Genomic DNA, 13775 nt, shown 5'->3' on the forward strand with positions numbered 1-13775 from the left:
ACTCCCAGGGGTAACTGCAGAATGGCGGCTGATTTCTTCTGGTTAGTAGCATGGCAATTTAAATACAATTTACACTTAAAATACAGCTTCCTGCAAGTTCCCAGAGTAAGCACTATTTCCTGCCTTCTGTGAACTGGTGGTTACAGGCTAACCACAGAAATAGCAGACTCCTAGCAACATACAGTAGATCATGGGCTGCCTGAAGAAATGTACAAACTCCATGGAAAAGTACAAATGTCACTCTTGCAGTGAATTGTAGCTCTGAGAAAATAAACTGAAATGTTGATTGCAAATTGCTGTACAGTTCTAAATTTTGAGTAATTGGCCATTTCCTGTGACTGGACAAATGCCAGGGATTTAATGGAGTTGTCAGTGTAGCTATATGCACATGCAATGGCTAACTGGCAGTGGTGTAGTGAGGAGACTAGTCAGTGCAATTTTCTTGCTCTTGGAAGCTAGTGCAGTGGTAGTTTGCTTACCAAGATCCTTGCAGGCAGGTGGCATGACAGTTGACTCATGTCGTGGAATTGCTGCCCCCTTCATCTTCCAGTGCCATGACAGAGGATCTTTCTACCCCACTGCTTCCTGTTTTCTCATTTCTGCAAATCAAACCTTCCTCACTACCCTTCCCTTACTAGGTAGTTGCTAAAGGTATTTTGCAGCCTAAGTCTGCTTGCTTGCTTTTTACTAACCCATGTCTTCAGTTATCAATCTTTGAGTTTTATACTGCCACCCATCACTATATCTGAGTACCTTTCACATAATGTAGATTGGCAATAGCGTAGTCCCTGGCAGGATTCATGCAGTGTTTGTCGTCGTCTTTTCTAGGTTATAGAAAACTTTGCTCAGGGAAAGGTGTGGGGGTGTTTTGGTGGAGGGAGGATGGTTGATACTGTGAGTGTCCTTCTGATTATGGCAGAAAATCTTTTTCAAAGAGGAAGCTTTTGCAGCATTTCCTAAAGATGAGTATAGATTAATCGAATCTCTTGTCTGAGAGTTTCTTTCTACAGCCAGATCCCCCTCAACTGTCCCCAGTGCTCTCACGTCTTGTCCTTGGCTTCATGATCTGCAATGTCCCAGAGGAGTAAAACTGTCTGGGTAATTCATAGATAGCAATATGGTCTCTAGTGTAGCTGGGACCCTTACTCCTGGGGGAATTCTGCACCATTGTGCAATGCAGAATTTTGCAGAAATTAACATTGTGCGTGTGGAATTTCTTCCCTCACAGAAATGGGCTGCAGTGCTGCTGGCTCCCACTATGGTCTTGCTGGACCTGGCACAACCCAGCTTGCACATAGAAGACACTGCCAAGGGGGCTGGGGAAGGAGCTAGAGGGATCCCAGCAGCTGCAGTTCCCTACACATCCAGGGGGAAGGAGACTGTGGTGCCCAGGAAACTCCACATAAGCATGGGGCCCAGCATCGTGCTATTTCTCCCTCTGGGTCCCTGGACTCTGAGGGGAAAGGGTGGGTGGGTGTCTGGGCTGGGGGAGGGCACGGTTGGGCTCGGGGGGCGGGCGGGAGAAAGGGGTGTGGGTATTTGGGCAAGGGGGTGGCCCGTGACTGGGCTCTCGGAGGGATGGGTATCTGGGCTTTTGGGGCCTCGTGGCTGGGCTCTGGGGATTAGCGGGTTCAGGTGTATTGGCTGTGGGAGGGGAAAGATTGTGGGTGTCTGGCCCCCCAGCTGGGCTCTAGGGGGAAGAAGGGGTAGAGAGAAAAAGGAACTGAGTTGTCATTAGGGGTTTCTTTAACTCTCTACTCCTGGGGGAATTTTTGTGTTTGTGTTAGACATACTTGCTGACAGGGATTGAAATAAATTACCAAAGTAATTGAAACTGGGATGATTATGTAGTGTTATTTTTGACAAAATTTGCAGAGTTTTAAAATATTATGCACAGAATATTTAATATTGGTGCAGAATTTCCCAAGAAGTGGGTGACCTTAGGTCTAGGGCTTTAAAGTAGCATTGTCAGCCAGCTAGGAGCCATTGGTTGAGGATGCAGTAGGTCGCAAAGCTGCCAAAAGCAAGGTGTTCCAAGGGCGCTCCCAAGCACAGCATGAGCAGGATTTAGGGTTAGAAATGTACTATACCAGGTTGCATTTCTAAATTCTTGACAGGCTTTAATGTGCCTGAAGCACTGTTTTGCAGTTACAATAGCAAACTGAAAGTCTGGACCACTGGGCTGCCTTGCTAGTGCTGGAAATGACTTTGGGCAAGTCATTCAACTTCTGTTCTCCCTCTAGGAGATAGGTGTAACTCCCTAATGGGGCTGCTGTGAGCTTTTAATAATCTGCAAAGCATTTTGAGACTCTTGGAGCAGTGTACAACAGGATTATTACTCAAGGCCTCCAGTATTGCTCATGCTGTGGCATGGGGCTGGGTCAGGTTTTTGTGATGATGATGATTATGGGACAGGAGGGCAGTCCAGCATATGTGCAATATGCACACAGGATGCCCAAATGGCTGATTAGTTTGGCAGTAGCTCCCTGTGTTTTTGTTACTGCAATAGATTGTGTTGCTGGAAGAATCTAATATTGGGTCAAGGAGTAGCTCATTCCAGCTTTCAGTTTAAACGGGCATGAGAGTCAGCATTGCTGCAAGGGGGTGTATTTGGCTACTTATTTTCTAAAAAGCCCAGTTTGATTTGTGACTTTCAAGGGAAACTGGAATCATACCTCCTTGTACTCCTCCTGAGTATAGATGGACATTAGGAAAGGTTCAGACACTGGGGATTTTTTTTTCTCTTGAGTTGCAAAAGCGTTTTGGTTTGCGGACTTTCTGCCCACGAATATGGGTGTTCTTTGGGTTGGTTTTGGATTTAAATTAGTTGTATCAGAACATGCTTAGATGGTTTTGAATTTTCAAGGGATTGAAATGCTTACCTGAACCTTGCTGTTAATGCACCCAATTCTGGATTAAACAATATTGTCTGGCACAGCAATTGGGGGAGAGGAGGAGAGATTCTTTTCAATAGATCCTTGATAAACAAGTCAAATAAGCCTTTTATAACATGGGATTTGAAGCAACGTCTTGGGTTTCCCCAATATCATTCTCTGTTCTGAGTTCATTTTATATTAATGTTTTGATCTCTTCCTCCCTCCTACTGTGTCTTGGACTACTAATTCTGTTTCCCTCTCCCCCTCCTCCTTCTCTAGCCCACCCCCCTTGTGATTTCACTCTTTGGTGTTCTCAGAAATCATGCTCTTCAGTGCTGTTGTAGGGTCTGATTTCCTGCTTCCAGGGGACTGATGCCTATGTTTACCCTTCCCTCCCCAGGGGCGAGTGCACCCAAAGCCTTGAGTATCTCCTGACTTTCCTCCCCACAAGCATGAGGAAAGGTTGCTCCCCAATCCCATGGAAACCAGGGAAAGGGGTGGGTGAAGAACTACTTCACCTACATGGAAAGAGAGCAGGTTTTCTTGATAGCTTTTCCCCTGAGCATCCAGGGGAAGGAGTTGCAGAGGACTGTGTTCTCTCCTCCCACACCCAACCAGTGACTTTGCTCAGGATTGTTGTCTCTTCTGACTGCTAGGTCAGTCTTCTGCAGCTAGTCACAGGTCATTACCTGAACCAGCAGGAAACAGCACACAGATCACTGTTTCTACAGTTTTCAGAGGAACAGCCGTGTTAGTCTGTATTCGCAAAAAGAAAAGGAGTACTTGTGGCACCTTAGAGACTAACCAATTTATTTGAGCATGAGCTTTCGTGAGCTACAGCTCACTTCATCAGATGTTAGATGTTCATCACATCTGATGAAGTGAGCTGTAGCTCACGAAAGCTCATGCTCAAATAAATTGGTTAGTCTCTAAGGTGCCACAAGTACTCCTTTTCTTTTTGTTTCTACAGTATTGATGCTTCTCCCTTTCCCATCTCACTTCCCCACACCAGACTGTGCTTAGAGCATTGCAGGGCAGGGTCTGAATGGTGCCGTTACCCAGAAAACCGTAAAATCCTTGAGACAATATCCAGAGGCAACTGTTAAGTTCAAAGGCAAAACTGACATTCTAACCAGCCATTGTAGTGGTTTGGTAATGCCTCTTCACTATGGCACCACCTTGCACTTCCAAACCATTTTGTAAGGTCTCTAACTTTTCTACATTGCAGCCACCAGTTCCTCGAGTACTGTTCAGGGTTGAGGGCAGGGGGAGAGGGAGGAGGGGAAAGAGTCAAAAATGATCTGGATGCTGCTGGTTAGTTCTGAAACCTTTTGCAGCTGTGTTTTAAAGTCTCTTATTTCAGCTTTTGGGCTAGACATCCAATCAGCTTCCTCTCTGGCACGTTGGAGACTGTCTTGTTGGGCATCAGCAGCCCTGAATGAAAAGCCATGAATTTGTAGTCAGTCAAATACAGGACTGGTCGTAAGCAATCTCTGCATAAGAAGAACGCTTAAAGCTAGATTTTTTTTTTTTCCACTTGGAGTAGTGATGAGAAAATGGGCTTTCAGTACATGTCCTGGCAATTGATCTTTACCTGCTTGTTAAAGACGTTATTTTTGCTACACACATAATTGAGTAGTAATGATAAAGGCTCAAGGCATTTCCTGAGGAGGGCCTATTTCTGTACCATAGGCATTCAATACCAAGTGAGCATTAAGCCACACAACCCCTGTGCCCGGTTTGCTGGGGCTACTGCAGAGCAAGAAGGGGTGGAGAATGGGGAAGAATCTATAGGCTTCTTTGCAGGCATTGTCATCACTAGTTAGGTAAAAGTTAATGGGGTTTATGGATGATAGCACATTTGTAGAATAAATAGTACAGTAACAGATGGATTGACTTGAAAAGTCCGCTCCAGTTGGTTAATATAAATCTTTTCTTTGTTTTTTAAATAGTCTTGGAACCAAGTTATCTCCATATGTAACAATATGATTTTAACACCGTGTTCTCACCCTCCATCCTCTTTATATTTGTTGCACTCACTTGTTGCCTTTTGTCTGACATTCAGAATGTAAGCTCCCTGGGGTGGGGGGGATTGCATTTTACCATGTGACTGTCAGAGATGGATTTCCAGTTAGGCACAGGCACGTGCCTAGGGGTGCCTAAAAGTTAAAAGTGGGTTAAAAGTTTCATTTTTTTTATGGCAAAAACACGAAGGTCAGCTGTAGCCAGGGGAGGCGCAGCGCTGAAGATGCTGTGCCTAGGAGCGCATAAGGTGTAAATCCAGCCCTGCTGACTGTACAGTGCTTATGACATTGGAGCCCTGACTGAGACCTCTGGATATATATTTTTTAAATTTAGGCCCAGATCCTGAAAGGTGTTCTAGGCTCCTAAAATCATTGATTTCAATCGAGTTAGGAGCCTAAATACCTTTGAAGATCGGAGTCTTAAAACCTAAAGAGAGAGGATTCTAACAATTATCCTGACTGTCTAACATACCAGAATATTAAGGATGTTAAATATACCACCTGTCTGACCTATTCAATCTGGTAGCTCTAGTTTTCCTCATGTCTGCAGCTGCTGCCCATGTTTTCCTAATAACAAAGTAGGGAGGTTATATGTGACAGTCGGCAACAATTGCGAGAAACGTGTAATTGTGCACATGCTATTCTAGATGTCAGATGGGGTTTGTCTAAGCTGATGTGAAGCCTGGAGGACTTTGCTTTTCCTTCTGATGCTTTTCTGACTTTTTGTAAAGTAAATGAGCTTATCTAGGGCACATCACTGGAAAAGCTTTCCAAAGCAACTTGTATTCTAGTTTGAGACATTCTTGACTGTAGATGAAAATGCGTGTGGTGGGAAGCCAGACAATCTGATTAGAACAAGGGCAAATTACATAAAAGGGACAGGTTTCAGAGTGGCAGCTCTGCTCGTCTGTATCCGCAAAAACGAGGAGTCCTTGTGGCACTTTAGAGACTAACACGTTTATTTGGGCATAAGCTTTCGTGGGCTAAAACCCACTTCATCAGATGCATGGAGTGAAAAATACAGTAAGCAGTGTATATACAGCACAGCCCATGAAAAGTGGCTAGTCAGTGCATGAGAACCAGGAAGTGAAACTTGATTATAAAAGAGAAATTAATTAGTCCTACTCCCCCAGTTGAATGAAGTACAAAATATATAAATGGTGCAAATACATTGACTTTTGAATGATATTTCTGTTTTAATACTTGAAGGTATTGCCAAAATAACTATCACACTGGTGCATTGTATTCTCAAATGCAGCTAGCTCTTTTTGGAGAGATTTTTAAGTGTCTATATATTAAATTATTTCATGAGAATTTAACTTTACATTGTCTTATTAGGAAGTCAAGTTACTTCGAATACTTGGCTTTCTTGAACTCCTTGACAAAACAGTGAAGTGTCATCACTTGCAGAGAAAAATGAGGTGTTTGGTTTATATTCACATTCTTGTTTGTTCTCCCTCTCTTTGCAGGGAAATTTGTTTGATTTTCTAAGGCTAACAGGTTGGCGTGGGTCCAAAGTACTTTATTTTGGTGACCATCTGTACAGCGATCTTGCAGTAAGTAGAACCATGTCTGCTTCTGTTTAATACCAACACTGCTGAATTTTTTGTTTTTGTTTTGTTTTTGTCTGCTGGAATTTAAGAAGGACTTAATTCTTGTCATAATTTTATATCCTGTTTTTACTGAGATACCTTTGCATGGATCCAGGTAGAACCCTCTCCTGTGGCTTTTTTAACTTAGTTTTCCTGTTTAAGTGTGTGTTGAATTTAGTGGAATTAGAATATTCCTATGAGAAAACAAAGCCCTGTTGAACTGAATGGTGTGGCTGTGTGTAGGGAGAAGGAGGCAGGTAGCAAGAGACTGAGTTTATAGGAATTGCTCAGGTCAGTAGTTCTCAACCTTTCCACACTACTGCATTCCTTTCAGGACTTTGATTTGTCCTGCATACCCCAAGTTTCACTTCACTTAAAAGCTACTTGCTTACAAAATCAGACATAAAAACACAAAAGTGTCACAGCACTGTAGTACTGAAAAATTGCTGACTCTCTCGTTTTTACCATATAATTATAAAATAAATCTATTGGAATATAAATATTGTACTTACTTTTTTCAGGGTGCCCAATCCCTGCCGCCCAGGACTGAAACATGTAACTTTTAGTTTTGCAGGGCCCACTGTGGCACAGGGCCCCGGGCAATTGCCCTGCTTCCTAGCCCTGAAAGCTGGCCTTCACTTGCAAACCCTCCCCCTGACCCCCAGCCCCTCCAACCTGTCCTGCGATGGTTGAGAAACACTGAACGAGGCAAATATCTAGATGAGTTGATGTACCCCCGGAAGACCTCTGCGTATCCCATGGGGTATGCGTACCCCTGTTTTGAGAACCACTGGCTCAAAATCTTTCCATCGGCAAACGTTGGAGGACAAAGTGAGTAGAATGGAGCTATGTTACCACCACTGTGTCGAAGGAAAGAAAGCAGTGAAGAGAGATGGATTGGAAGATACAGTGATGATCTCCCTTTTCGTGTTAATTGTTGCTCATGATTAGGGCTTTGTTTTTGTCACAGAGGTCGTGGAAGTCACCGATTTTCTGACTTCCTGCAACCTCCGTGACCTCTGCATCAGCTGGTGTGGCTGGCCCCAGGGTCCGCCTGAGCAACAGTCCCGGGGGTGGCAGGAGCAGCCGCAGTTTGGCAGTTCCCAGCAGCAGTCCTGGGACGGCTGGAGCAGTGGCTGGGGAGGCTCCCTCCCTTCTCTCCTCCCTTCCTTCCCCCCCTTCCTGGGTGGCAGCTGAAGCAGCCACTGACCTTTCAGGCCTCAGTGCCCGCCCCCCCTCCCCCCCATATACATACAGCTGGTGCCACAGGCTTCCCCCTGCCCCAAGATTCAATCAGGGGTATTTTTAGTAAAAGTCATGGACAGATCACAGGCGGGCGGGGGGGAAGCCTGTGACCTGTCCATGACATTTTTACTAAAAATACCCTTGATTAAATCGTAGCCTTACTTATGGTCACCTTTCCTCAGTTTGTTTTGGTATCCCCACTATGCTTATCTTAGCCTATCTTTTGTTGTAATACCATTGCCTACTGCCCATCTTATTCCTGACATTGATATGCTTTCATATTGTTTGGCAGGTACTCATGCTATCGTTGAATTATGATTTTAGGTGTTTGTGGTTTGTCACTGACATGTTTCATAGATTATAAAGCCAGAAGGGACCTCGTGATCATCTAATCTGACCTTCTGTATAACACAGTCCATAGGATTCCCCTGAACAAATTTCTGCTGGGTCTTGATTGAAAAATTCTCACTGATGGAGAATCCACTGTTTCACAGATTGCACTACCCACTGTTTTTTTACTATTTTCTGTGTGGTTCATCTCCTCCAGTAACTAGGAAGGCATCAGACCAAGTGGATAGTTTTGGCTATTGTGTCTGAGCTTCTGAGGCAATAAACTCCTAATACTGTAGTGCATGAATCACTACATCATGGGGACAAAAATCCCAAAGTGGTGCCTTTAATATGCATCCTAATATGCATCCTAAATGTTAATGTCCAACTGAGGCAGTGTGGTCAGTGAGTTTATATTCAGAAAAGCAATATACTTGGCTGTTCTTGACTTTCTGCTGTGGCTCATTCTAATGGGTGGTTCCCTTTTAACCTGGCATTTGTTCAACCCAGTTGACTGTATTTTTTTCATAACAAGTATTGTTTCTAAGGTGCCAAGGGATCATATATTTTTCCCATGACCTGCTATTTGGGCCTTTTTCCAATCTGGCTCCCTCAGGCAAGAGCAGAGTATTCTGCTTTTATAATACAACAGTCTTAAATGAATCCATGGTGTCAACAATTCCATGTCTGCTTCAGAAGATGCCAATCATTTGTCTAAACAAATCTTTAAGGTCTTCCCTTTCTAAAAAGGGTAACAATTAGCAAGATCTTATTTCAAGTTTGCTGATGGCTCTCGAGGCCTATCTCCGTGAAATATACATCTGTGTATAGATGAGACCTTTTATTTTTTTTAAACGCAGCTAAAAATTGGCTCTGTCTTTAACCTGGCCATACAACTGAGACTGCAATGGGGCAAGGACTTATTTGGCTTTGTCTGCTGTTATTCACTGCGTCTGTGTGTCGGTGGCACTTTATGGAAAACTCTACCCCTGGCATTAAAGAATGGTGATGTAGCCCTGCAGTCTAGTGCAGAACTTGATTGCTTGGTCTTTTAGCTCACAGAACAAGGGGTGGAGGGTGTGTGTGGAAGAGGGACCCTCGGGTCCCATGTAAGAGCCCTCATCTCTGAACCAATTTAACTGCCCTGGTTTTGGAAGAGATTAGCAGAGACCTCTATTTTCTCTGCCCTACAGGAAGCTGAGGGCACCATTACAATGATGCTCCAGACCCTATGAGCCAGTATTTTCCATAGGATAAAAACACTAACAGTCAAGCCAGTGACACTAAATGGAGCAAAGCTGCTTTTCTGAAAACTCTAGTCCTGTTCCTCAAAAACCACTTACACCTGAGAGTGTTGTAAGATAAAGTGTAAAATTCTGGGTTGCTTTCTAGGACTTGATGCTGCGTCATGGCTGGAGGACGGGAGCCATTGTACCAGAACTGGAACCTGAAATCCGGATCATTAATACAGAGCAGTACATGCACTCGCTGACCTGGCAACAGGCACTCACAGGGCTGCTGGAGAGAATGCAGGTAAGATGGAGCAGAGCCAGGCTAATGAGTCTAACTAGCCTTCAAGTCTCAGAACTAGGGTTTAGATTTTTGGCTTGGGTCAGATTGCATTTGGTCTCCTTGTGCCCCTGTAGACTGGACCATTCTGATAAAACTGCTGCATGACATAGTATTACTACTTGTCTATTCTCCAGTTAGGTCCCAGACTAGAATAGCAGTGGTGTTTATGAATAAGCATTTAAGGTAGTGTGGCAGAGGTGGAGTTGCTGGTAGCATACTTTTTTTGATGAGGAAATACAATTCCTTCTGCATACTAGTCTGGTGGTACATGGGGATGGGTGTCTACTACGCTGGCAGGTGAATAACATATCCTCCAAAATATGTTCCCCATCCTGCTGGTCTCATGGCAACCTGAAGTTCTAATTAACCATCTCCAGTATCCTTTCCACAATTATAAAAGCGAGTGGGAGGGCTATCAGAAGAATGTTACTCTGATTTGTGAAATAAAACAGACTGGAAGCAGCTTTCCTGTCTGTCGCTAGGCTTTCAGTTCCACTAATTTAATAAATGATGGCACTTTTCATAAGATGGTGCAAGTCCTAAAATCAAATCCCTGCTAATGGAGTTTTTAAATCAGTGTAGGTTATAGATCCTCTGCAGAGCTCAAAGAATGGTTTTGCATGTTATCTGTTAACTTGCTAATCATGACTAAGAAAGCAGTGGGTGAGCACTTACCTTTCATCTCTGCAGACCTGAATTTCATTCCGGCTTAGTCTAATAGGGGACTGGGGAAAATGAGTTTCTGAGATGCACAAGGCAATTTAATGTCAAAGAAATTTGTAGGTGTCAAAACTGATTGATTGGAGGAAGATTACCCTATGCATGTGCTATGGCAACATCAAGCCACTGCTGTTACTGCTTCCCTCTTTAGTCACCTAAACTCCTTCACAAATATAAGGCAAAAAACCCACAGTGTATGACTTAACCGATGTTTTCGTGAGGATTCTTTGTATCCTCCACAGACATTAATATGCTATAAGCAACCAACGCTCTCTGCTAGATAGTGTTGGGGGATTGACCAGTGACTACTCTCTAAACCAAGTAGTGCATAGTTGTGATGCATCTCCTAGAGCACAAATACTAGAGAGTAAAAGCAGGGAATTTGGTGGATTTACAGCCTGTCTCACAATTTGTATTTTTTCTTAGTCGCTGACACTTACAATTATCAACAGTAAGGAGAAAATTAAAGACGTTGCTGAGCTCCAAGGGCCATAGACAGATAACTGGCACCTAGTTGATAGTGCCACTATCACCTGCAGGAAAAAGGATTTGAGAAAAGTCTGTGTTTAGATTTAACTCTTTTACTGGGCTTTTTTGTTCTAGATGTATCAAGATGCAGAATCAAAGCAGGTGCTGCTGGAATGGATGCAAGAGCGTCAGGAAATTAGGTGACTCAATGTATCTAAATCTGAGAGTGCTTTAGGATGAGCAAACTTCCCTTCCTCGCAGAATATTCCTGTGGAAACTCTAAATTTGTGAATATGCTCCTATGAATGTAGATATCTTGAAATCAAGGGTTGGATCTCCAGTGCCCAGTTCGTTTCTGATTGTAGCTAGTGAAGCAGTGCAACTTCTAAAAGTGAAGCTGGGCTGAGCTTTGTCCTTTAGTCAGAGGTCTGCTGTAAGAGATTTCTCTGTGAAATCGAATAGAATTTTTAAGCTAGCTACACAGCTATCTTTTCACAGTGCAGAAAGTATTGTCATTCCACCTGCATTCACTCCACTGATGCAACCACTTAAATGACAGATTCCGCTCCAGATTGTTTTCATTGCTATCTATATTTTTCCATCCAAAGAAGCTGACTTGGCAAGTCCTTACTCACATGAGTAAGTGTTGTAGGCTCCAGGCCTAAATGCGTAGGCTTTCATCTTCCTTGTTCACTTCAAGAGCTTGGCTAAGGAGCCTACTCACCGTTTACTTAGATGAAACTAGGCATCTTGAACAAACTTGTTTCAATTCAGCCCTGATGAGTCTTGCTTTATCCTGTTAACATTAAAGTTTAAGCAATATAGATACATAAATTCTTCCCACAGGGCAGGACTCCTATGGCAGGCGTGGAATGACTTGGCAGTGGATATCAAACCATTGTCTTCATCCTCCCTAAGAGGAAATTGTAGCCCTTGCTGCTTACGTTCACTAGGTCCATTAGTACCATCACTTCTGGGTAATCTTCAATTAAGGTTAGACTCCAGTAATAATCTCTTGCTGGCTTTTCTATCACAGCACAGCCCATAAGGAAAGTACCTGCCCTGGTGGTTTTGGTACCCTGAAATTTTAAAGCCTTGTGCAAAGTATCTGTTTCCAAGGTCTGAATTGTCAAAATTAGTTACAAAATCTCTGTTAATAATTTCTCTAAATGTTAGCCCATGCAAACCAAGTCCTCTCCTTTCAGGTCCCTTTCGAAGAACCTATTCAATCCTCAATTTGGGAGCATCTTCCGAACCTTCCACAACCCAACTTACTTCTCCCGGAGATTGATCCGGTTCTCTGATATCTACATGGCATCCATCAGCTGCCTGCTGAACTATGATGTGAACTTCACCTTTTTCCCCCGGCGCACCCCTCTGCAGCACGAGGCGCCCCTCTGGATGGATCAGCTCTGCACCGGTTGTATGAAGACCCCCTTCCTGGAGGAGATGGTGCACATCCGATGAAGGGAAAGTGTGTGAGCTGAACTTTACAGTAATGTAGTGCTAGAATTGTTTGTACAAAGGGTCAGGCTGTTTGGCCATGGATTGTCTATCGTTAAAGGTGATTTTAACACGGGTGTGGGTTGTGCATTGTGTGTTGTCCCTGACCATCACTGAACCTTGCCTTCCAGCACTTCCAAATATCTTCCTTGCCAGCAAATTGGTGCTTAAGTTAAATGGAAGGGAGATATGATTGACTATTTTAACTAGCAAAGCATTCTCAGAGTTGGGTAGGTAGAAGTAAAACAATCACAGCAAGCTTCATTTCATGAGCCCCTAAAGTTTTTAGAACTCCATCTTCAGTCCCTGCCCAAATTCTGGCCCCAATCTTCTTATGGGGTAGCTGAAATTAGGCTCCTAACACTGCAGTTAGGCACCTTAGCTAGAAGTGGCCCAATTCTCAGAAGTGCTAAGCAAACCCACCACTCTTCTCTCCCATAAATTTATTCAGCGCCTCTGAAAGCTGATTTTAGGCAACCTAACTTTTGAATGTTTTGGTCTGTGAATATAGTGGCTTTTTTCCTTCACTTATAGAAACAGTTCAAAAGCTAAGATCTTGACACACACTGCTTAGAAGGTGCATTTTTGCAGCCTTTGAAATTAAAATATGTACTTGCCATCATTTGCCATGTCTTTGAGGATTGTTTTGAAAAGCATTGAAGCTAAATTAATCACTAGATTATAATGGATTTTAAATCTTTGATTATGTCCTAGTCTTAAATATATTTAAGTCAACACTTAGTTTTCAGTGTTAAAATTTATTTGCTGGAAAAATCAATTAAAACACTACCTTAAATGACATAGCTTTGTTTTATAGTAAAGAGCTTAGAGCTCTCATCTTTTCAATAAGATGAGAAATGCCTTTGTATTTGCACAAATTGAAGTCATGGGCTGGTGTGAAGCTACAGCACCCCCAATGTAAAACTGAGATTAGAATAAGGCCTGTTCGTATTCTTGACTCATCAAGGCTGTTCCGACAGTTGTGGAAGAGATTATTCTGATTCAGTAGGGGGGGGGGGGGGGGAAGCAATGAAGGATAAATTGTGATCAGGCATGGAGAGGTCAGTGAATCTTGTGTTAAATATATTTTTCCAAAAAATGAAACCAGTGTTGTTGACAATGGATGGGGATTACTTTATGCCCTTTTTGGGTAGGAGACAGTGATTTCTAGCTATAGCTCTGCCTCGGCTTCTGTTTAGGTAGAAAATTCACAATGACAAACTTTAGATTACTTTTTTTTTACAAGTGTAGAATGTCTGTGTAACTGAAGGGGCGGAGCCACAGGAGTTGGAAAGGGCCAGGCCCAGCCAGAGAAGCATAACTTCTGTGCTGCTGCTTTGCGATGGAGTACTTTGCACACACCATATCACTTAATCTCTTCTGCATGCCACCAGGAATCTTCCTACTGCTCTTTCAAGTAGTTGGAAATATTATGACAAGGATGA

At 43.2% G+C, this 13775-nt stretch overlaps 1 protein-coding gene across 2 annotated transcripts in view; it reads left to right on the forward strand.

Annotated features, from left to right (window-relative positions):
- The window catches only part of NT5DC2 (5'-nucleotidase domain containing 2), a 58155-nt gene extending 44804 nt beyond the window's left edge, over positions 1-13351 (forward strand). For both annotated transcript variants that reach the window (XM_048859207.2, XM_048859210.2), the window contains exons 11-14: positions 6370-6456; positions 9460-9600; positions 10963-11027; positions 12033-13351. In XM_048859207.2, coding sequence (XP_048715164.2) covers positions 6370-6456; positions 9460-9600; positions 10963-11027; positions 12033-12294 — 555 coding nt within the window. In that variant the 3' untranslated portion in view covers positions 12295-13351. The remainder of the gene's footprint in view (positions 1-6369; positions 6457-9459; positions 9601-10962; positions 11028-12032) is intronic.
- The last annotated feature ends 424 nt before the right edge of the window (positions 13352-13775 follow it).

The sequence above is a fragment of the Caretta caretta genome, chromosome 7 (genome assembly GCF_965140235.1).
Source record: "Caretta caretta isolate rCarCar2 chromosome 7, rCarCar1.hap1, whole genome shotgun sequence".
NCBI classification, from domain to species: domain Eukaryota; kingdom Metazoa; phylum Chordata; order Testudines; family Cheloniidae; genus Caretta; species Caretta caretta.